Source organism: Panthera tigris, chromosome B4 (assembly GCF_018350195.1).
Source record: "Panthera tigris isolate Pti1 chromosome B4, P.tigris_Pti1_mat1.1, whole genome shotgun sequence".
Classification (NCBI taxonomy): domain Eukaryota; kingdom Metazoa; phylum Chordata; class Mammalia; order Carnivora; family Felidae; genus Panthera; species Panthera tigris.
In genome coordinates, this window is record NC_056666.1 from 76,570,692 (window position 1) to 76,595,573 (window position 24,882).

General features: G+C 41.2%; 1 protein-coding gene across 4 annotated transcripts in view; it reads left to right on the top strand.

Moving 5' to 3' along the window:
* DIP2B (disco interacting protein 2 homolog B) overlaps positions 1-24,882 on the top strand; it is a 225,166-nt gene that overhangs the window by 86,085 nt on the left and 114,199 nt on the right. For all 4 annotated transcript variants that reach the window (XM_042992273.1, XM_042992275.1, XM_042992274.1 and 1 more), the window contains exon 2: positions 21,140-21,211. In XM_042992273.1, coding sequence (XP_042848207.1) covers positions 21,140-21,211 — 72 coding nt within the window. The remainder of the gene's footprint in view (positions 1-21,139; positions 21,212-24,882) is intronic.

Consider the following 24,882-nt stretch of genomic DNA (forward strand, 5'->3'; position numbering starts at 1 on the left):
TTAAAGTTTAAAACATGTTTATATTTCTCAATTCATTGATTTGTGTAGCTGATTCCTCTTCCTGGAAGGTGTCTACTGGAAAGCTCTTCCCAAGATGTCTGTGTGGCTAACTCTTTCAGCTTTTGCTCAGATCTCGCATTTTCAAATGAGTTCTGTTTGCCCTATTGCATACTACAGCCTGCCTCCTCTGTCTGAATCCTCTGTATATGCTGCGCTCCTTTCTCTTAAAAAAAAATTTTTTTTTTTAATGTTTATTTCTTTTTGAGAGACAGAGACACACACACAGAGTGTGAGCTGGGGAAGGAGCAGAGAGAGGGAGACACAGAATCTGAAGCAGGCTTCAGGCTCCGAGCTGTCAGCACAGAGCCTGACACGGGGCTCGAACTCATAAGCCTCAAGATCATGACCTGAGCTGAAGTTGGACGCCCCACCGACTGAGCCACCCAGGCGCCCCACTGTGCTCCTTTTTCTAATCTCTCCTTTTTCCATAGCACTTTCCACTAACACTCAATGTCATTTATGGATGAATTAAGCTCTTATCTTTATGGGTTATTGTCTGTCTCTTCCTCACATGGAAGCGCCACGAGGGAATCTTTGTCTGCCCCGGCACTGCCCAAGTGCCTAGACCAGTGCCTGACTCCTAGCATGCCATCAACACTGGCTAAATGAGAGATTAACACATGTGTATGTGCATGCTTATGTATGGTTATGTGGACAGTACAACGTGTCGGGCAGGCTCATCAGAGAGAACCTTTTCATTAAAAGGCTGTTTGCTTTTTTATTTTTTATGTAAAATATTCTGTGATTTTATATACTTAGTTTTTACCTCTTAGCCAGTTCAATGAACACTTGCTTCTGTAGGCTGTTTTTGTTGGCCTTCTTAATGTTTCTGTGCATTCTTACTACATCTTGCTCTGTATTTAACCTGTTGTTTTTATACTGGCACTTAAATCTTACCCTGTCTCGTGCCAGTCGGTAAAGAACACAAATCTGTTTGCATATAATTTTGATGCTAGGCACCGTCTTCACCGTGTTCTCTGCTCAGTCCTATCCTGGTTTGCCACAGTTATGGCTTCGTTTATATAATTGAACATTCTGATCCTGAGATCAGAGAGCAAAAATTTTCTCACTCTTGTTATTAGTCACAAGGGACTGGATCACAGAGGAGCTCTTGGAGTTCTGGAAATCCCCCTTGTCAGCCTTGAGCAGGTTCATACATTTCCAACTTGAAGCTTTTATATTAATTTACTGAGGTAGTTCCCGCTTTTCCCCCCTCTTAGGAATCTATGAGTTGGAAGAAAAGAGGCAGGAATAGAGCAGGACTTTGAAGACTCACATGGTATGGTAGTACCAAAGTTTATATAATTTAATACATACATATCTCAGCAGTATAATTGGTATGTAGTTAAAATCCAGTATTTAATTCAATATTTAAAATGACTTTTTTCAAGCAAATAAACAAATGATACAGATATAAAGGGGAAAAGACAAAGTTATGCCTTTTTATAAAGTAGCAAAGCATGTAGTATCCAGAAGATATGTCCAGGTTGGAAAAGAGGCCCAGGCAGAATGCAGGAATTGGGAAGAGAGAATATCACAGCGCAGGAAATGGATGCGTAGCTTTGTCTCTGTCTGACGACTGCCTAGTCTAATAAGAAGCAAATACAGTAGTTGGGAACTGAGTCTTTTTCAAAAGGCTCACATCGGTCAGTGACATTGAGCCTGGAAAGGAGAAGGAAGAGTTATAACTGGGTACGCCATTTTAACCATGAGGAAGGTAATTGGCGTTATTTCAGAGTTTAAAGCTAGTTGGTCCCCTTGGGTGATTAAAGCCTGGCCCCATTTTTCTGCCGGGATAGGACCCAGTGGAGGCCTTTTCTCAGGAACTGCTCAAGGATAAATCCCCAATGATGATAAAGCCATGGACTGGTTCCAGTCCTTGGCTTGCTGAATTAGAACACTGGGGGAAATGTTGACCTTGGCACTGACCAGAGAACCGAATTCCTTTCTGTGCATTGTTTTGCATCTCATGCAAGCTCCTGATGGGTTGTACTCTCCTAGATAATGATAGTACAGTGAACACTCTGCTAAATACAGAATAAGCTTTTGAAAGAAAGAATTAGCTACGGATGAATTAGGCAATAATTATAATACAGATAGATTTACTCCATGAATCCTTCAAATGGCAAATTCTCTAATGCTTCTAAATATGATTGATTATATACATTTTTTTTTGAGAAACAAATGTATTAAACATAACGAGGAAATCCGTTGGCAGTAAGCAAACATATATCCAACCTCAGCCCATTTTCTTACATGCTAATAACTTCAAGTGATAGTATACTATGAACTCAAAATGGCACAGCAAAAGTCCATTTTTTATGGCTGGGCTTAAAAAAAGTTATCTTTTACTGATTTATAATTTGGTTACATGGTTGACAGATGAAGTGGTCTGTATGATACCAGTTCTTTGAAAATTTTGTAACTTGCTTTATGTTCTCATGTGTGGTCACTCTCAGTATTCACTTTGTTTGAAAAGAGTATATATCAGCATTCCACAAGAGAATTAAGCTGTAGAAAATTGAGCGGCTCTTCTCAGTTCTCCCAAGTAGGATACAAAGCTGATACAGTTTTAGATGAAAACTAGATAAGGCATCCATGAAATGTAATGAATAGAAATAAATAACATGGCAGACTGCTAAAAGTTCCTATACGTGACTTAGAAATTTAAATACACATGCCCACAATGTATTTTCCAGGTGACTAGTATATTTTGAATAGCTGTGATTTGGCTTCTTAAATTTTAGATGCAGTGTAATTTGTTGTTGTTGTTGTTGTTGTTGTTGTTTGTATCCAGCCTTTATTTTTGTTTGTTTGTTTGTTAAAGATTTTATTTTTTAAGTAATCTCCATGCCCAACATGGGGCTTGAACCTACAACCCTGAGATCCAGAGTTGCATGTTCCATCAACTGAGCCAGCCAGGCTCCCCTATTTAATTTTTAATTGTGTAGTTCACATGCAATGTTACATTAGTTTTAGGTGTACAACATAGAGATTCGACAGCTCTATACGTTATGCTGCGTTCACAAGTATAGCTACCGTCTGTCACCATACAATGCTATTATTATACAATATTACTGACTGTATTTCCTATGCTCTACCTTTCATCCTGTGACTTATTGTTCGATAACTGAAAGCCTGTATACCTCCCATGGCCTTTCACCCATTTTGCCCATCCTTCCCTCCCCTCTGGCAACCTCACTTTGTTCTCTATACTCCTGGGTCTGTTTCTGCTTGTGTGTTTGTTCATTTGTTTTGTTTTTTTAGATTCCACATATAAGTTAAATCATATGGCATTTGTCTCCGACTTCATTCTCTGACTTCTCTTACTTCATTTTATTTTTTAATTTTTAAATTTTTTTTTTTACACAGAGAGGGTGCAAGTGCAAGGGGCAGAGAGAGGGGGAGAGAGAGAGAGAAGCAGGGCTCACCCGATACTGGGCTTGATTGAACTCACAAACAGTGAGATCAAGACCTGAGCCGAAGGCACATGCTTAACTGGATGCTTAACCGACTGAGCCACCCAGGTAACCCTGACTTAATTCACTTAGCATAATCTCCTCTAGGTGCATCTATGTTGTTGCAAAGGGCAAGGTCTCATTATCCATTCATTTATCAGTGGATACTTAGATGGCGTCCGTGTCTTGACTATTGTAAATAATGCTGCAGTAAACATAGGGGTGCATATATCTTTTTGAATTAGCATATTCTAAGTGTTTTGGTATTTTTAGAGCTTTATTGAGCTCTAAGAGATATAGCTCCCTTACCCATTTAAGTATACAATTCAGTATTTTTTAGTAAGTTCACAGTGTTGTGCAGCCACCATTATTACAATCTAATTTTAGAACATATTCATCACCCCCCCCCCCCAAAAAAAAACCCCATACCCATTAGCAGTCACTTCCCATTCTCCCCCTCTTCTGGACATTTCACATAAATTGAATCATGCAAAATATGGTCTTCTGTGAATGGCTTTGTTGACTTCGAATATTGCTTTCAAGGTTTATCCATGGTATAGCAGCAGGTAGCAGTGCTTCCTTTCTGTTTATGGTTAAAAGTGTTAACATTGTATGGATATATCACATTTTGTTTATCCACTCATCAGCTGATGAACGTTGGGCTTTTTTTCTATTTTTTGGTTATAAATGATGCTGCTATAAACATGCATGTACAGATTTTTGTGTGAATGCATGTTTTTCTTCAGAGAAGTGTTTAGCCAGTCTACAACATAAATATCACACATTGCAAAAAGGTATTCAACCCACACTAGAACCTTTCATTTGTAATTCATTTTGAGACTTTGATGGTTGATGGTAAGAGCAGAGTGGGTGGAGAGGGAAACTAACAATTATTGTCTACTCTGGATTAAACATTCTGCTAGGAGGTTTGCTTACATTATCTCACTTAATCTTGTTAACAGTCCTGTGAGCTAGTGTGGCTTTCCTCATTTTACAGATGTAAAAAACAAGGGCCCACAACGTTAAGTAACTTGTTCAAAGAGACAAAGCTGGTAAGTGATGAGCCAGGCTTAGAATCTAGATCTGACTTCTAGAGGATCACACAGATATAGAAGATCCAGACATTTTTAAATGTAAAAAAATAATAAAATTTAAAGATAATATCACTACTTCTTTTCATCAAATCAGTTCTTTCCAGTGATCTCTCCTTTTTGTTTTTTGTTTTAAAGTAAACTCTGTGCCCATTGTGGGGCTTGAACTCACAACCCTGAGATCAAGAGTTGCATGCTCTGCTGACCTACCCAGTGAGGGTGCCCCTCAATGATCTATCTTTCTTCCTTTCCTTTACCTGACAGCATTTCTTTTCAACTACTGAAAAGAAGGCTGTTCTCTACAACTATCAGCTATATATTCAATAGTTTTAAAATTTTTTGACCGAGGTGAAGGTCTTTGTTCAAACACAATCTTACACTAAAGCATGATTTAGGGTAATCGGTAAAAGCAGAGTTTCTCTGGTGGAAGCTTGGAGAATTTCCTGGAATAGCTCTGGTACAGCAAGCTTTTAGTTTGAAAACAGAGGAAAAGCATCATTCCTCATACAGCTTGCTTATTTCCAGGCTGTAGTTCTTCAACAATTGGCAAATTAGTAATTGGAATTGTGTTCACACAGACTTTTTTCTATTTTTAACTGATAGTTTATTTAGATAACATTTTGATGGGGAACTCTTAGCGTATCAAGTGGTTGCTGTTTTAACTTCAAGAATAAAAATAAACACAATACAATGCAGAAATGCCATTTTAATTGTGTTAAAACCTTTCATGGAAATAATATCAGAAGAATTAACACTGGCACAATGTATGGCTGAACCCAGTTCAAGACTCTTAGTGTATGTACTTAGATAATTTTACATTAGTTTAAGGGTTGTTTTGCAGTGTTCTGATTTCAAGTAAGTAAACCAGATTTACTTTGTAAGAATTCAGCTTAGATCAAAATCTCATGATGTAAGATGGTGTGAAAAAAGATTTTTCAAGGGGATTAACGTTGAAAAGTTTGTGAGAGTATATTTCACCTATATAAGAGTTAACTTTTAAAAGTTTTAGTAACCCTGGTTTATAGTTCTGGTGAGGACATCAAGTAGCAGCAGTTACTTGCTGCCACTGAGTGGAAATCAGCTCATTTATTAGGTATTTGTTGGATTATGGGTTTGACTGTATGTAACAGAGGTCCCGAATAACAGGTATTAAACAAGATAGAAATTGACTTCTCTGGCATGTAATAGTCTGCACTAGCATGGCAGGCAACTCTGTTTCATGAAGTCTTGGGCTTCAGGCTCTTTCTGTCTTGTTCCTTCACCATCCTTGGATTTGTCTGTCAGCGCACGTTCTGAGAGATGGCTGATTGCCAAAACCCCAGTTCGGCCATCAGGAAGAGAGAAAAGGGGAGGATGTATTCTAACACATTTTTTCTGTCTGTACCACATTGGCCAGAACTTAGTTATTTGACCACACCTAGCTGTGAGAGGACTGGGAAATGTGGTCTTTATCCAGTAGTTGTTTTGCCCAGCTAAAAATTCTATTGTGAAAGACAAAAGAAGAGATGATGGGGGCACTTGTCTTTCCTTAAATCCCTTGGCACACAGATTGCTTATGCTTGGCTTTTTTTCCTTTTATACTTGGCTTTTTATACTGATGTTTCCTCATCTTTCATGTTCTGTGAAAACATCCTAATTACATTCTGAAAAAACCGTATTACAAAAACTCATTTCAAATGGGAAAGGGAATAAGGAAATATTATTTCAAATTCATAATGACAGTATTTGTAATGCAAAAATTTTAATAAAGTGTTTAAAAAGTCTGAGTATATAGCTATACTATAATTGAACAAATCCAGCATTTGATTATTTCTAGCACTTATTGTGGAATAATGGTTTTTCTTATGACTGCCCCCACTGTCATTATGAGAAGTGTTTATCCTGCTTAATATTCACCTTTGATATATTGACAGCATTCAGGGCTTACTCGTTTGTAATACTATATTCAGACGTGAGGTGGTGTCTTGCTGTTTGAGGGGCAAGTGTGGCCAAAGAATGCTATACTTGGTTTTTTGTTGTCATTGGGGGTATGTGGCAGTCGTGGTGTTTTTTTCCCTTTAATTCCTAATTTTGATTGTGATTCGTACATTGAGTGAAGTACAGGAAATATCTGTTCAAACTCTGAAGTATTATTCCTCTCATTGTTGTCTTTGCTATTTTAGGAAGGAATTTGTTATTGTTTTTTTCTTTTTTTTCTTTTTTTTTTTTTTTTTTTGCTTCAAGTGAAACTACAGGAAAGAGGTGGATTTTTTGGTAATGATATTGGAGGTTTAAATATCTCTAGGGGAACAATAGACACACACACACACACACACACCCCATACTTTATCAGCCAAATCGAAAGTTACATCTCCTAAACATTGGTGGATAGGTGTTTATGAAATTACAAGTCATTTATAAAAATCTCTAAGCAGTTCATCATATTTCATCCTTTCACTCTACTTTTTTCCCCTGCTAAGAACATCAGCTCTTGGACTACCGAAATGCCTCGACAGCTTTCTTTTGCATATTATGTGGCTGCAAGTTCATTTTTGTTCTTTTTGCTTGTTTTCCTACCCTTCCTCAGGGAGCCTCTCTATTCCTGAGGATTATTAACATTGAGCATTTATTCTTTTCCTGAGACTGCATTGAGGGGTGTGGGTTGTTTTTGTTTAATCTTTAAAAATAGTGACCACCACTTAGTTATTTTAAATTTTGCCCTGGGAAAAGAGGAACTGGTGGCAACATCTGGCTGTCTTTTATGAGTGTTTGATCCAGGGTGGACCCTGTTGGATTTAGGAACTCCCTTTTCTCCACTACTGCGTCTGATGGTTTTCTGCTTTTCCTCTCCCTCTGCCTCCCTCTGCCTCTTCCCTTAGTAATCCATCCCTTTGATCTCTCTTCCAAGAGACCTGACCCCCCCCCCCCTACCTCCACAACTTCCACCAGGTCCCCCAGAGCTGCTCCCCACACCAATAATAATCCCTTCACTGACTGTCTCTGCTCCTCCCCTGGACCTTTATGAGGCCTAGGAAATTTTCAATTTTTAGTGTTTCTTCTAAAACATAAAATGATCTTCAGTCTTCTCTGTTCTTTATCACCTTTTCATGATTTTTGTCTTTAATAGTTTTTTTGCTGTTTTGTTTTTAATAGGTTCAAAGTGAGAAGAGAAAAGCAGGTGTGGGAAGCAGGAAAGGAGAACTGGCCTGGCAGGGAACCTTTGTATACCCTCCAGACCTCCCTTGCCCAATTCCTTTCAGCTTTCTCCATTTGGAATCCTGTCATTTCTTCCTGAGGGTGATGTGATCAGCCAACCCAAGATGGATCCTGACTGTATTTCCCCTAGAAGCTTTATTTATTTATTTATTTTTATTAAAAAAAAAAAAATTTTTTTTTTAACATTTATTTATTTTTGAGACAGAGAGAGAGAGAGAGAGCATGAATAGGGGAGGGTCAGAGAAAGAGGGAGACACAGAATCCAAAACAGGCTCCAGGCTCTGAGCTGTCAGCCCAGAGCCCGACGCGGGGCTCGAACCCACGGACCGTGAGATCATGACCTGAGCGAAGTCGGACGCTTAACCGACTGAGCCACCCAGGCGCCCCTCCCCTAGAAGCTTTAAAAAGTTACAGAAGTTAGGTTGATAGTACTGCACATCATTTATTCACCAAGCATTTATTGCTGGTTGATTGGTTATTGATGAATAAATACTTGCTAGCCTGGATCCCATCATCCTTCCTTCCTTTCTTCCATTCTCCTTTCCTAGTAAACCCCAGCTCTAAATTATTCAAAGCAGCAGCAGCCTTCCCGCAGTGAAATTTTTCCCGCTAGGGAAAATCACAAAACTGGAAATGAGTGCCGCTAGAAGTTCTGTTCTTGTCTCCCTGGACCCTCAGCAGTGCCTGGCACACTCTCCATTTCTTTCATTAATTCCCTCTGCCATTAGAGTAGCAGGTGTCCTTGAGTGCTTATTACTCTGTGCCAGGAACCAAGAACTTTGCTTATGTTATCTTTTTAATCCTTGTAACATCGAGTTAGGTTCCATTATCTTTGTTTTACAGTTGAGGTAATTGAAGCTTAGAGAGGTTAACTAGCTTTTTCAGACACGGCTGGCTAACAACTAACTGGCAGAGCCCAGACTGTAGTCTGTATCAGCTTCAGAGCATGTTGCCTCCCTTTCGTCTGGTGGCAACTCAGTGTCTTTACTCTCCTCCAGCTCTCCATCCCTCTCAGCAAAGTACCTTAGAGAGGCAGCTGTCAGTGGTGGTTTCGGAGCTTGCACACTGGAGCCAGACTGTCAGGTTTGAAGCTAGATCTCCCAGTGTGTGTCCTCGTGCAGGTCACTTAATCTGCCTGTGCCTCACTCTGTTACCTGAAAACTGGGACAAAACTGGGACTAATAATACTACCGCATGGGATTGTTTTGAAGATTAAATGAGTCAATACTCACGTTAATGCTTTAGATGAATGGTACCTGGCATGAGATAAATACTAAATGAATTCAGAGGGGGAAATGGATGAAAACTTTTACTGTGGTTCCTCCCCAGAAAGAAATTTATAGATTATCAGACCAGAGTCCTGTTGCCTTCTGCCCTGTTCCCTGTACTCCCCCAACAGCTGTACTTACTTATTCACCCTTATTTCCTTTCTTAGAGGAAGAGATACTAAAGTCTGACCATACTTCCAGTCTTTAATGCATCTTTTTAAAAAAATTTATTTATTTGAGAGAGAGAGAAAGGGAGAGAGAGTGCATGCAGGGGAGGGGCAGAGAGAAAGGGAAAGAATCCCAAGCAGGCTCAGGGCTGTCGGTGCGGAGCCGCATGCAGGGCTCAAACTCACGAACCGTGAGGAGACCATGACCTGAGCTGAAATCAAGAGTCGGACATTTAACCAACTGAGCCTCCTAGGCACCCCCAGTCTTTCATACATCTTGACAAACACAGAAACTGATGATATTTGTTCAATACAACAGGATAAGAAGTCTGTTTGCCTACTTGAGGTGACTGCCCCAGGTTTCCAGCTCCTGTAAGCTCTGCGTGGCTGGCCCAGGGGCTGAGGATAAACATCTCCACGCCCGTAAAGCGCTCACAGATGGAGGACACATACCACATTCCCAGCATAGGTTCAGAAGCCCTGGAGCTAACCCATGAGGGAACCCAGGCCCCAGCTCTGGATCTTATTCCTTCTAATCTTTGCAGGAATTTTAGTCTTTATCAGATACCTTGTTCCTTTGCTCTATTTGATCACCTTCCTCCCCTGCTTAAAAGCCTTTGATGGCTTTCTCTCTCATTTGTAGTAAAATCCCAAATTCTTGGAATGGTATTGAGGGCCCTGCAGGATCTGGGCTCCCGCTGTCTCCAGAACCTCGTATCACCCCACTTGCTGCACTGCCCTGGCTTTCAGCTGTGCTCCTGCCCAGACCCACCCCATTCATCGTCTGGGTGGTGGTGGGGGGGGAGGGGTGGATATGCTTAGCATACCAGTGCAGGTCCACAGCCCTCCTGCCCCCAGCTCCTGTTTCATTTTCAAAATATTTAGACATAACTGGTTTTTTTAGGTCTCAGCTTAAATGTCACTTCCCCAGCTGCCCAGGCTAGGTCGGGTCCGGGATTGGAACCTGCAGTGGCATTGAGCAGTGTGCCTGCCACAGTCTCTTAATCGGGGGTCTCTCAGCCCCCCTGGACAACTTCTTTGTAGCCCTTATCGCACTTGTCACTAATTATATGATTGGTTTTGGATGTCTCTCTGTGCTCGAAGAGACTATGAACTTCATTACCATGGCTAAATTTGGGGACCATGTCTGTTCTCTTCTGTCTCCTACCCCTGAAGTAGTGCTTTGCAGGTAGGAAGCCCTTAGTATTTGTTGGTCGAGTCAAAGACTCACTCTCCTTGACTTTGTAGCCTCTTGTAGACTTCCCCATATCTCATTCACTTTATAACAAAACATGCTGAAAGAAAAAAATCTATTACTCTCACTTCACCTCTTATCCATTCTTCAGTACTATCCAATATTCTGTCTTCTTTTACTGTTCTGTTAAAGCTGTTCTTGTCTGGACCACTGTTGATCTAGTCGTCAAATGCAGCAGGTATTTTTCTATCCTTATTTTACATTTGTGACAGTACATTATTTTCTCCTTCTCTCTTTCCGTCTCCCTCCTCTCTCTCTCCATTCCCTCCTGGTCTCCCTGCTGTGCCCCAGTATCATCTCGTTTTCCTCTGCTCATTCTTCAAATGTTAGTTTTCTCCCAGATTCCTTTTCTGGCTGCCTTCTCTCACACTGCATTCCTTCTGATGATATCATTCACACTCAGGCCCTCACTTACCACCTCCTACGCTGATGCTGACAATCTATATATCTATCCTGGAGCTCATCTATCATATGGCTACTGGATATCTTTCTTCGGTTTTGACTTGCCACACATGCCAGGCAAGTGGCATTCATCACACATTAGCAGCCTTAGATTTAATGCTCACTGGATCCTCCTTCCTACACATGAGGAAAGCGAGGCCCGGAGAAGTATAGTGGCTTGCCCAGGACCCAAAGAGCTGGTTTGGAGAGAACGTATCTCCTGACGCCTGGAATCTGAGATCCTAAATCTGTGCCGAACGCATACAGATAATCTGTTTTCTGCCTCACTGGGAAAGCCCTTTCCGCTGACCCCACACGAGCTGCTTATTTTGTGATCTGTGTACCAGCAGCGGTTCTGTACTTCTGTTTTTCCCTGTGTATCTTTGGTTTCCAGTATGAATCGGCTACCAACAAAATTCTTCATCTTTTTTTTTTAAATTTTCGCTTTATTTCTGCATTTGCAAGATGACATACTTAGGTTTTGAGCGGGTGTTATTTTTTTCTATACCATTGATAAGGAATGCTTGGCGCATGACCTATTTACTTCAGTTTCAGTGATTGGTGTCGATGTTATTGCTTATGCCGTTTTTAAAAATGATGCTGGTGGAGACCGGTAGTAAGGTAGAGCAACTGAATATACCTAGCTGTTCTCAAAAGAAACAGTTATCTGGTTTTTCTGAGGAAAAATAAAGATAAAAGGAAGGTAAAGAAATGATAAAGAAAATCACTCCCCCTCACTTTTTCTAGGATTTTTTTCCTAGGCATTTGCAGTTTTAGCCCTAAATCATCACAGCACCCATAGTTAGATGCTTATAATCCTGTTTTGTGCACAGTGGCACTATTTTATTTACACAAATTTACATATATTCATTTAAACTAATCTCTACTCACTTCTAGTTTAGATATTTGTACTTCCTCTTTGATGTCAGCTTTCCTTCTTTTAGACTGTTAGCCCAAAGTAACTCATTTTGTTGGCTCTTATTGCTAAAGATCTCGTACCCTGATGTGTCTTTAGAGGGACACTTAATTCACTCTCTCCTCTGTTGTTGTTGTTGTTGCTGCTGCTGTTGTTGTTAAAGAGAACCTACTAAACCAGAATTTTCTAGATAACCCTTTTAAGGATAAAGCTATTGTTGGGACTTAAGGGTGGGGCTAGGGCTGGAGTGGTGTCAGCTAAAACTAGTTGAATGTGTGCTTATGTGCCAGGGACTTTTGCATTTATTCTCATTTAAGACTCATCATAAGCACTAAAGCTAGGAGTTATTCCAGTTTTACCTATTATGAAACTGAGGCCGACTTGTTCAGTAACTTGTCATGGAGCCAGGAAATCGGAAGACTCAGGGTCCAAACCCAGACCCGCCTCATGCTAGAACCCACGATTTTTCTACCTGCCGAACCATCTCAGGGATTCCTCCTGCTCTGTTTAGACATTCAGGGCATTTGTATAGCAAATTTCTTATTTGCAGGCATAGTTTTTCTAATGGACAAATGAACATACCTTTTGCATTAGGTGGATTAATCGAGGCAGCTGCCTGCTGATGTAGTCAGGCTTAGAGTTCAGTTTCTCAGTGTGTTTCAAGGGCTTTACTCTGTTGCTTTTTATTTGTTTGAACTTGCTTGATGCCGTAGGTGAAATACCATCTGTAAGAAGTCATGTATATTTGACCTAGAAAACAGAACTGTGCAGCCAAAACAATTCTATGATTTGCGTTTTGGAAGAAAGCAATCTGGGCTTATTCTCAAGTTCTTGACATGGAAAATGTCTAGTTATTGTCCTAAGTGAGGTGAGAGGACGTCTACTGAGAATGGAAATTTGAATGTCCTGAAGTTAATTTCCTTGAAAATCTTTTGTAAGATTAGCAAGTTTGAGTTAAAAGAAGATAAAACTATAGCTTTTGTAGGCTGCCAATGGAAGACTTTTAGAACCACTGATTTTTTTTTTTCCAAAAAAATTAGATTAAAATAAAAATTCTCATCTTCTTTCAACAGATTGAAGTATTTTAACAGATTTCTTTCTGGCTAAACTGGGTATATTGTAGCTTTCACCCTTCTCTCAACATAAGATTAATTCTACATATGTGTAGAAAGAAACTACAAGGAGTTTTTTAAAAATAATTCAAGGTTTTTAATTCTTTAGAATCCTGTTGGCCAGTTTCAATTCAGATATAGCCAGAAAACTGGGGAAAGACAAAGGCCAAAAAACCCCATGGCTGGTTTAAGGGGTGAGGCCATTGTTCTGTGTGGCCATGAACCTCTCCCACTCCTCCTGCCGCTGAAGTGGTTAGGACTGTGTGTACATAAAAACAGTGCTTTTGGGGGAAAAAATGTATATTTGTTGTGAGCCTTTATATATTACCTCTGGAAGCGGAGGGAGGGGGATATTTGGAGGATGGGTGACAGGTATATGTAATTCACTGAATAGAATTGTTTTAAGGCGAACATGATAAAAATTAATAAAAATTGTTCTTTGTCTTGTAGCCAGCGTCTCCTGGATAGCATCCAAACCCTCTGCCTTTTAAAATTTTGCTAAGATCTGCCTCCATCACATTCTCAGCTATATTTCTGGCTCTTTTCTATGTGTCTGCTTCCATTCCTTATGTATAAATGGCTATAGCCCCGTCCTAGTCCCCATCTCCAGCCATAGCCAATATATACCACCTTCCTGGCCTAAGATTTACATGTAGAGGATAGAATAGGTTATTAGCTACAGCTGTAGATTAGAAGGTGATGACTCTCGAAGTTTTTCTTCTTAGTTTCTCATTTCTTTCCCTCCTAATTACTCCTAAACAACAAAAAAAGGCCACATTTTCTGTTAGCTGAATACTTAGTAATGATGTATAATGACTTTTTGCTGATTGTTTTTAAACTGCAATTGGACAGGGTTTCCACAGTTGGCTGTCTCATTTAAAAGATAATTAAAAGACACAATTCATGCAGGGTTCTGCTTGGGGGGTGGGAGATGGGGGATGGGGGTGGATTTTTAATGCCTTCTGGAAAGTCATCTATATTTTGGAGTGAGTCAGAAAAATTGTTTATCTCATGTTATTCATTTTATGAACAATAGATTAGTTTTATACTTTTATTGCATCTGATTTGGGGGCCACCTACGAGTAAACAATGGACAAAGAACAATAAGAAAAGGCCAGAGACCCAGATGCTTGTCTAGCTCTGTATCTTTAAGCCAGACATTTACCTTTTCACCTCTGTTTCTTGTTCTGTAGTAATGATGTCTTTTCTGTTTATTGAAGGGGAGTTTTAGGCAACTCAGACGAATTGCTGTCAGAATATTATGAAAAGTTAGAATGCTGGTTGTATTATATAGTGGCATTTAGTTAAGAAGGAAGTAAATCGATGCCCCGTGAGATAAATGTCAGCCCATTTCAACCAGGTATCTGAAGAGTCCCTGTTGAGGCCCAGACGGTGGAATCCCCCGAGGCAGCAGGGCCCGGAGGAGCCACTGTAGGGCCAATGTCTGTTCCTCAGAGATTGCGTTCACAGCTTTTCTGTCCTTCTGTTGCCCCAGGTATGGTACTGTCTTCCGCAGCTGTGGGTTTGAGAACAGTCCTGACAGTCCTCCTTCAGGACCCAGCCTAAGAGACTGTGAAGTCTTCCCAGTCTTTCCGAGGCTAAAGTTGGAGCTTCTCTCTGAAAAATGATGATAGGGTAGTATTTAAGAGGAGGGGCCCTGGAGGCAGGACTGCCTGGGTTCAGATCCTGATTACAGCGCCTACTGGGTCTGACTGTGACAAGTAGCTGAAACTTTTCGTGGCTCGGTAACCTCACCTATTATATGGGACTGATAAAAATATCACTTTATAAGGGATGTTGCGAGGCTCTCGGGACAGAGACTGTTACATAGTAGGCCCTCGATGAGTATTGTTGTTATTTACTTATTCTTAGAGTGTTATTATTATTCCTTATCACCACTCTTTTCTGTTCCCATAGAATCTTTTACGTGATCTTTAGCGTAGCGCTTGCCACTTTTATTGTAATTATTTGTTTAAATTGGGAACTTTTTTTTAAAGTTCATATATTTTTGAGAGACAGAGAGCAACAGAAAGAGAGGGAGAGAGAGAATCCCAAGCAGGCTCCACGCTGTCAGTGCAGAGCCAGACATGGGGCTCAGTCTCACAAACTGTGTGATCATGGCCTGAGGTGAACGAACTCAAGAATCGGAGGCTCAACTGCCTGGGCCACCCGGGCGTCCCATTAGACCGGAACTTCTTAAAGACATAGATACTCTTTTTTTCCTCTTTGTTTGACACTCTGGATATCATCCATTCGGTGCTCAAAAAAGTTTTTGTGACCTCCCAAAGTCCCCCAAGCCACTGCCACCTCTGACTGAATCGGTATGAGTTTAAGGCAGGGCTGTGGTGGCACCTACCTTTTTATTTCCGTTGGAGCAGAAAGAGTTTATGGCTGAAACTGTAACCCTTGCTCTCCGTCCATCAAGATTCTACATACATACCATTTGGTGACCCTCCAGAAGTTCCCAAACCCCGTGTTTGTTTTGCTCAGGGTGCGTACAAGGTCATCTCTGAAAATTACCGAGCATTGTTCTGCTTCTCTGACAGGTTAAATCGTGCAGGAACCATCAAACAGGGCCATATCCATAGAGAGCAGTCAGCCACAGGGCAAACCACTAGGTGGCTGCATCATTAGGAGTTTATGTCATATTTCTGATATTAGAATGAAAAGCCACACCCCACCCAGAATGTCACCTGGTCTGTTAAAGCTTTCCTTTCCCTACCCGGGCAGAGATCATGATGCTTCCTCTGGGTTCCATATTGTGTCTGGTGTGCATCTCTCCCACAGCACTCAATTATGGACTCTTAGCATTGTTGCTTGCCTTCCTCTTCTCTCTTTGCAACATAGCTGCTGGCCCCGATCCCCACCCGGCCAGTAGTAGGCTTCAGTAGGCTTTCGGTAAAAGTTTGTTATATAGCCCAGACCCCATACCAGGTAGTCTGAATCACCATAAAAACTGCAAGACAGAGATTACTGTTAACCATTTTACACACATGGACACCGAGATTTATCAAGGGGTCAAGTAAAACCCGTCTAGAGCCAAAAAGCCAGGACATGGTAAGGCCGTGCTCCAGATGTAGTTCTGTCTAACACAAACTCTGAAGTGCTAACCACAGCACCAAACCACCTCACCGGTGCAAATATACATTCAAACGGCTTGACCCGTTTGTGGGACTCCTCCTCCTCTCACTGCTGACCTTCAAGAGGCTTGTGTGGCTAGTGGCTCTCACACACCTCTTGCCAGCCCCCTCCTCACTCTGCTTAAAGATGATTCCTGGGCTGCCTGTGCCAAGCTGCTTTCGTTGATCCCAGCTAGGCGAGGAGAGAAATTGGGAATGTATTTCCCTTAGTTTCTGCCTCACATATGTATCTTTCCATTTGTCTGGTGTCAGCTATTCAGTATCATAGCCGTGACTGTGCCAGAGCAACTGGGCAGTCCTGAGTCATGTGGGTCCCTGCATCTTCTTACAGGCTGCGTGCCTCCACGCCTGCCGGGGTGGGGAGGGGGTCTGTGAATCCCTGCGAGTGGCTGCTCTTCTGTGTGAGTATGTGGGTGGAGAAATAACATTACCCTGGTGGCAAGGGAAAGCTAATCCTCTCTTTATTTGTTTAGCTCTCAAAAAACTTGAACGACAGGTTTAACTTAGATCTGTGCCGTTTTAATGCAAATTTTATACAGGTATAGTTACGGCACTCCTTTTTGTTTTATATGCCAGATGGCAGAAAATCTGTCCTGAGTAAGAATGCCTATGGTGTGACTGAGTGTCTTCGAGCTCCCGAGGTTCCTGCTCTCCCCTGAGGTTCTGTTACCACCAAGACAACATTCTTCCTCTCTTCTCCTGTCCCCTCCTCACATTAAGTCAGCAGAACCGCCCAGCACGCTCTAGACGTGATTCTTCAGTGCAGTGATTTCCAGACCTGCTTGATTTTTTAAAGACTCATCGGAAGGCACTGGTTAGAATTGCAAGTATCTGTGTCTTAATCGAGACTTAGTGAGTCGGAATCTTCATGGGAGGCGCCCAGGAATTTGTATTTTTACAAGTCCTTCAGGTGATTCTCAAAAACTGGGTGTTTGGAAAATGTTGCTTTGGCGCAGCAAACACTGGTTAACTCCTGGTGGTGAGAATGGCAGGCTGAAGGTGGGCAATGACAGAAATGTAGACTAACAGACTCAGTTATGTGTGCTAACTGAATTCCTTCAGTCAGGTCTTGCCCTCCCCTGGCTAAGGGATCCATCAGTATCTGGTGGAGTTCCTTCAGTTTTTCGTGCCCAGTGATTTTATGTACTTTTTTTTTTTTTTTAGTGCCCAGTGATTTTATGTATTCCTCTCTTCAGGCAGGCCGAGTGCTGCTTTTCTGGTCACCTTTGAAGTCTAACTGCCAAGTTTCAAAAAACTTGGTTCACTAGATTTCTCTCCCTGGGCCTTTCAGCTCCTGCTAATGTAAAGACTGCTGTTTCTCCCATTTCCAGTTTTCCACCCAAGTACACACGTCTCTTTGATTTGTTATTCTCTCACTGCCTCCACCTTACTAATTCATTCAGTCATTCATTCAGCAAGTGTCTGTTGTGCCAGGCTGTGGGCGGGCTACAGAGATGAACACGACACAATCCCTGCCCTCAAGTGCACAGTCTAGTAGGAACACAGATGTGTAAACAATTAAAATGCCAGCGATGTGCTAAGTGCTATCAGTGCAGAGTTGAAGGGGCACCAGGAAGAAGTGACTTAGAAGTTGCAGCAGGTGTCACAGAGGAGGTGGCTTTTGAGCAGGTTCTTGTGGTCCTAGAAAAGGGGGAGGGCATTTTAAAGGCTCATCACCACAGTCCTCACATTCTCATCGCAGTTCATCTTCTGGGTCTCCTTAATGTCTTTGCTCATTTCTGGATCTAATGGAGCTGGTTGTCATGACTGAATTAGACTCCCATTGATTGACTTTTTTCAAAACTCAAGATGGTTAGTCGTTGATGAATGTCCAAGATCCCAAGTCTACCAGTCCTTCCCACAATCAGTTACTGACAGTGAATGATTGAGACTCTAAACCCTGAAGAAAGCTTATAAAGGCCTTTTACTTTATCAGATGTGTTCTGAGCCAGCAGAAGTGGTCTTTGTGCCCTTCAGGGAGTGGGATGTGTATGTACAGTGGAGGTAGGGAAGCTTGTGAGGGGGAAATGGGGCAGGAGAATGCTCCATTGTTTCTTTTGCAATAAAAGACTTGATTTCCTCTTTTTCCTTGGTAGGCTCCCACATCTCTGTTAGTTGTGTGTATTGTTGGGGATTACCTAAACCCTTCGCTTTGCTAATTGACAAGGTTTGGTTTTTATTTCCAAAAAATGCACTATGGGTTTCCCTTATGTCCCTAGAAGACCAGAGATGAAGGGCCATTGTGATTAAACTTGTATAGTCTAATAAGTATTTGTGATTGTACTTTTGAATATTTATTGTTTCTTGAAATAGTGGATGTTCATTATAGAAAAGTAAGAAAATACAGATAAGCAAAAAGGACAAGAAGCTAAAACCAGTCATAACTTTGCAAGCCGTGGCTAACCACTGTTAATATTTTGGTGCATAAAACTCCAGACTTTCTTTATGTATACATTTGTATGTGTAAAAATATCATTATTCAAAAAATTGAATATACTGTGTTAACTGTTTACTATCTTGCTTTTTCCCTGTTATATATTTGTATGTATACACACACACACACACACACACACACACACACACACTGTGACCATCTTATTGTGTTTACAAATACGTATTTATAGAACCATTCGTTCTTAATGAAAAAAATATTTTTGAGATTACGCAGATCATTCGGTCTTGTTTTTTTTAAATCAAACTTTGTTAAAGTATGTAAAACCAGTGAAACCCCTCATATTCCCGTTCCCCAAAGGGTAAACATTTATTTAATGTATGTATAGCCTTCCAGACTATTTTCTGTATATATGCAAACATACCTATTGCTATTTTTTACAAAATTAGATCCTATTATACTCACTGTTCTGCAACTTGCGTTTTTACCCTTTCTGTATTTTAGATATCTTCCTGTGCCAGTGCATTTGGAATACCGGCCTAGTATTATGTAGACCAGGGTTTCTTATCCTTAACACTATGGACATTTTGGTCTGGCTAATTCTTCATTGTGGGACTGTCCTGTGCGTTGCAGGACACTTGGCAGCATCTCTGGCCTCTATCCCTTAAATGCCAGTAGCATCCCTTCCCTCTGGTTGTGACAAAAATATCTCTAGACATTGTCAGTTCTCCCCTGGGGAACAAAATCATTCCCAGTTGAAAGCCACTGGTATAGATGGTCTATGATGTAAGCATCCAGATTCATTCCAGTGTTTTCTTTATAAAGAATGAGTCAGGCAATATTCTTATTTGATTTTTGTCACCTGTGTGCATATTGTCATCGTATAAATTCTAAAAAGGCAGGTGGTGAATCAAAATTTTGATAGAAATTGCCACATTACTCCGAAAAGATGGTAATAGTTTATTTTTCAGCTATATCCTGATCGTTCCAAAACTGTCTCCTCTTTCCTGAGTTCTAGATCCACATATCCAGTTGCTGGTTGGACATGTCCTTTTGTGTGTTTCATGGGCCTCTCCTAAGCTCAACTCCGGTTTTCTTTAGCCCGCCAAACTTGCATTTCTTGCTGTATTTCTCTGTCATGGAATAGCACTACCATCTGCCAGAAACCTTCTCACCCATATCCATCCAGTCCAGTCTTTCTCCCTAATATCTCTCTTAATTTATTCACTTCTTTTCATCCCTTATACCACTGTCTTTAAGCTACTCCTAACTTGCCCAGATCACTGTAGGTAGTAGCATAAGGGTAACAGGTAGTCTCTCTGGCTTCTGCCCTTGATCTCACTCTCCTCAGGAAGAGTGAACTAACTTGCTGCACCGTGTAGCCTGTGTCACTCCCCTGCTTACACCCCTCAGTGAGCCCTGCTACCTCCCCACCATCGACTCCATCAGTCCTGTGCTGAGGTGAAAGGCAAATGACATTCACCACTCGTGGTTTCAAATCTGTGTCCATCAATGTTGTAAATGTTAACGTGCAACTTACTTTTTATGCTAAATTTTCACTTTAAACTTTTTTTTTAATTAAAAAATTCTTTTTAAATTTTTTTATTTTTTTTTTAAGAGAGAGTGCACAGGTTCATGGGTGGGGGAGAGGGAGAGAGAGAATCCCAAGCAGGTTCCACACAGAGCCCAGAGCAGGTCTCACGACCAACCGTGAGATCATGACCTGAGCCAAAATCAAAAGTCAGACGCTTAACCGACTGAGCCACCCAGGCGCCCCTGAAAGTTCTTTTTTAGAAAACAATGCTCTACCGTGTCACCTCACTACGTATATTTATTCCCCCAGCTTTGAATTACTCATTCTCCCTTGATTAACTTTTGTTCTCCTGTGTTTCCTGTTCCTTTTAACCCTGCTCTCTACCCATTCATCTGCTATTCTTTCTTTAATACCTAGCATATTTCTTGGCACTTGAACCACACATTTTTTCCTCTGTTAATCAGTTTATCCTTACTGCATTTGTTGCATGTGTAATTTTTGTGTGCTTCAAGTATACTTTTTAATTCAACCTTGTGAAAAGGACATAACATGTACATAAATAATACAAACCAGTGAATCAAGGGGAGGGGATATGAGAATTCTAGCCCTGGTTCAAGCATGGCTACTAAGATGCAGAGAGGCCTTTTCAGGGATCCCACCCCAGTGTCTGAACCTTGACTCCTCCCCTGAACTAGACTCTTGATTTTGCGTGGTTCCATAGAGTACCTCCCATGCCAGTGGCATTCATGTGGTCAGACTGAAACTTGGGAGAGATCATTTGCCTGCCAGCCTTGCAGCATTCCATTTTGGTCTATCTTAAATACCAAGGAAACAAGGGGTGCCTAGGAACTCGGGAATCTCTGACATGGTATGCAGCATATTGCTATGCTGGCTTGGTGTGGAGACAAGCCCTACAATTTTCCACAAGGAGTCGGCTCCAAGACTGTGGGAAATCACACATAGCAAAATCCTTGGCAAAGAACTATCCATTTTTTTTTCCTACTCTCTATGTGGTAATTCTATAACACTCTGTAATTAATTTTATTTTTACAGTGAACAACCGCAGAGTAAGAATAATGCATAACCTATTTCTGTTTCTTGCTATTTTAGGGGACATCACACAGAAGGGATACGAAAAGAAAAGGTCAAAACTCCTGTCTCCCTACATCCCACAGACACAAGGTAGGCAATGAGAAGTGGTTTAAATCTCTTCAGTATTTTTACACCAAAGAATGCTATCTTACAGGAGATCTGTCTTTTGTTGGTTCCTGTTTTTTCCCTCCCTTCCTTACCAGGGGAGAGAAAAAAAAAAAACAGAAGGAAAGAAAGGAGGAAATGAATCTTAATTGAGCATCTGCTGTGTGCGAGGCACTTTTAAAATACCTAAGTCATCAAATCACTTACACAGAGCTTGGGTGATAGTGTGTATGTGCACAGCTGACATGATTCAATGGTAGAAAATTCCAGGTCATGGAAAAGCTGCATCTTATTTATGCCGGAGCACAAACTGTGGTGGAGAGGAGCAAGGGCAGCAAAGATAAGAAGGATGAACAGACAGATTGAATACTGCAGGGCAACTCAAGGATTAGTACCTGAGGATTTGGGGGTAAGAACCCTAATAAACTTGTCTATTAATTCACTTATTCCTTCTGCAAAGACACTGGTGGGTTCTTTCTGTGTCAAACGGTCCTGAGTCATTGTGTGCTTAATTCCAAAGGGCTTGCTGTAACCTTTGCCTGTAGGCAAGGCTGTCTGTCTCTAAGTCATCATATTTTTTTTCAAGTTACTCAGATTTGAGGATTTCCTTTGATAGCCTGTTTCTACTTTAATCACTTTTACTATGAGGAATTTTTTCTTTATTTCTAATTCCTCCCCTGTAGTCAAAGTCCTATTTCCGCAAGCCTGTTCTTTGTGGAGCTAATTGCTTTTATTTCTGGGTTGTAAATACCTTGTGGACTTTGTATTCCCCATAGTTCTAATAGTAAGCCTTGCACAGGGTATATGGTCTGTAAGTACTGAATGATTAATAGAACAAGAAAATGAATAATGGTGATGTTCCGATATATTTCACTCTTGTTTTATTTCCTGTATTATTCTTGGAAATTTCCCCCTGCAAAAACTAGTAGGTCAGTGCAGTGACAGCAATATCTTAATGAACAGACAGATGTCAAAAGGAATTGAGAGAGAAGAGGTAGAAGTGGGTCCATTGACAACTAATGAGAAGCCAGCTTTTGCTGAGCAGGGCATGACAGAGGCTGCTTAAATGTGGATCTGGCCCATGCCCCTGTAGGGACAGAGATTTACGTTAGTCACTTTGTAAAAAAGCAGTCGGATCCTGAGAAGGTAAGTCAATAAGAAATAGGATCAATATAAAAAAAGACTATGATCTGTCTGTTATCTGTAGTCAGGCTACATAGAAACCAGATTATGTTCAAAAACCAGTTTATCGGTTTATTATGAGAAACCACTGAGACATACTCAAGCCTGTGTGGTCAGCACATTCTTGCACCTTGGGTAGGCCTACATGGGGAACCAGATCACAAATAGAAGGTGGTTCAGTGAGTACGAATCAGACATTTAATTGCGGTAGGCCAAGAGAATGGAACATAGCCGTTTCACAGTAGGAAGGGTCTTGCAGATGATCTCGTGCGGAAAATAGAAGCCATTTGATGATAGCTCCTTTGGCTTCCTGCTCTCAGACTTCAGACTTGCCACATCTGTGCCCATCATGTTTACCTCCTTCCTTCTGGTTAGAAAGGTAATCTGTTCCTCTTATCTAAGGCCAGGACTTCCGCCTGTGCCTTGGATCCCCTCCCTCTTCCTTTCTCAGAGACCTTATATTATCATCCCCTGACACCAAAGACAAGGCAGTGGGAGTGGGCTGCCCTGGTATGGGCAATAAGGTGTGCAGTATCTGTAAAAACTTAGAAAGCAGTAGTAAAGCCAACAAAAAGTTGGTCTACTTTTTATTATCACCCTGTTCAGCAGTTCTAAAGTCTGAAAGTATAAGATGCTCCTGCTGCCCCGCCCCCTTGGTGTGCCCTAGTCATGGCCTCCAGTTCCCGGCTCGCTTGTAAACTCGCTCTCTCCCTCTCAACCAGATTCTTCCCTCAGCAGTCCATCATGCTTGCTACTGTTCTGCTAAAAAAAAAAAAAAATCCTCCCTTGTCAGCCTCTTCCATTTACTCCCTTTCTGCTTCCCCTTTGTGATCAAACTGCTCCGAGCTGTCTGTACTTACTGTCTCAATTTTCTCAACTCTTCAGTTCTCAGCCTGTTCCAGTCCCTGCTAGAACTAGTTTAAGTGACATCACAGAGGAAGTTACCACTCTACCTCTCGAAACACTCCTTTTGAAACTTCTCTTCATTTTCTTACTCTCCTCTTGCTGGTGCTCCTAGTCATCCTTGACGGCTCGTCCTCCTCTGTTAAATGTTGGGATTTTCAAGGGAAGGGCCCAAGCCTTCTTGATGTCTCACTCGATGTCAGTGGCTCATAGACTGCAGCCTGCATCACAGTCGCTGGAGGGCTTGTCAATACACAGATTGGAGGACCCCACTCTCAGGGTTTCTGATTCAGTAAGTCCAGGATGGGGCCCGCAAATTTGCGTTTCTGTTGAATTCCCAGGTGGTGTTGAGGTTGCTGGTCCAGATACCACACTTTGAGAACCAGCGCTCTGTCTCCCTCGAGTATTTCAGCCATACCTGTGGCTTTAATTACCATTTAAATACAAGTAACTCCAAAATATGTATCTTAAACTCATATCTCTCCTAAGCTTCTGACCCATAGATCCAACTACATACCTAACGTCTCCATTTATATAGCTTAAAGGAACCTCCATTTCAACATATTCGTCAAATCGATGACGTACACACATCATCCCTACCACCACAACCAACCCTTTCATACATGTACACACACACACACACACACACACACACACACAGCAAAAAATAAAAACAAGAATCCAACCACAGTGACATCCAACCTGCTCTTACGCTTCTCTTCTTGTTTTCTTCTTCTGAGTAAATCAGACTCACATCTGAAAACCCAACAAGTTAGAGACTTAGAAATCCTCCTCAGCATCTCCTTAATTCCTCATCTCTTGTCTGTCACCAAGTTCTATCAGTTTTCTGTTTCTTCATTTTTGGCAAGTTTAATTTTTTTCTAGGAAATCATCTATTTTGTTTATATTTTCAAATTTACTAAGTTGTCCACAATGTTCTCTCTATTTTTAAAGCCTCTGTTTGTTTACATTATTTACTTGGATCTCTTTTTCCTTTTGACGGGTCTTCCCAGGGGTGCCCAGGTGGCTCAGTCAGTTAAGCGTCTGACTTGGGCTCAGGTCACAATCTCGCAGTTCTTGAGTTTGAGCCCCGTGTCAGGCTCTGTGCTGACAGCTCAGAGCCTAGAGCCCGCTTCAGATTTTGTGTCTCCCTCTCTCTCTGCCCTTCTCCTGTTCATGCTCTGTCTCTGTCTCTCTCTCTCTCAAAAATAAATAAACGTTAAAAAATATTTAAAAAAAAGTTTGTCTTGCAAAGAATAAGCTTTTGGTTTTGTTGAAACTTTTTAAGTACGTCTTTATTTTCTGGTTTATTATTTTTGGCTTCCTCTTTTTTTTTTTTTTTTTTCCGGTGCTAAAAGGTGGTTTTATTAAAGCATGGGGACAGAACCCGTGGGCAGAAAGAGCTGTCTATTATTTTAGGCTTCCATATGTATTTCCTTCCTTGTACTTTTCGTTTACTCTTTTGTACTCTTTCTGCATTTCCTGAGTTGGATGCGTTAGATTTTTCTGCCTTGTTTCCTAAGTTAAGTGTTTCGTAATTTCACTGTGGTCAGAAAACATGCTTATACAAA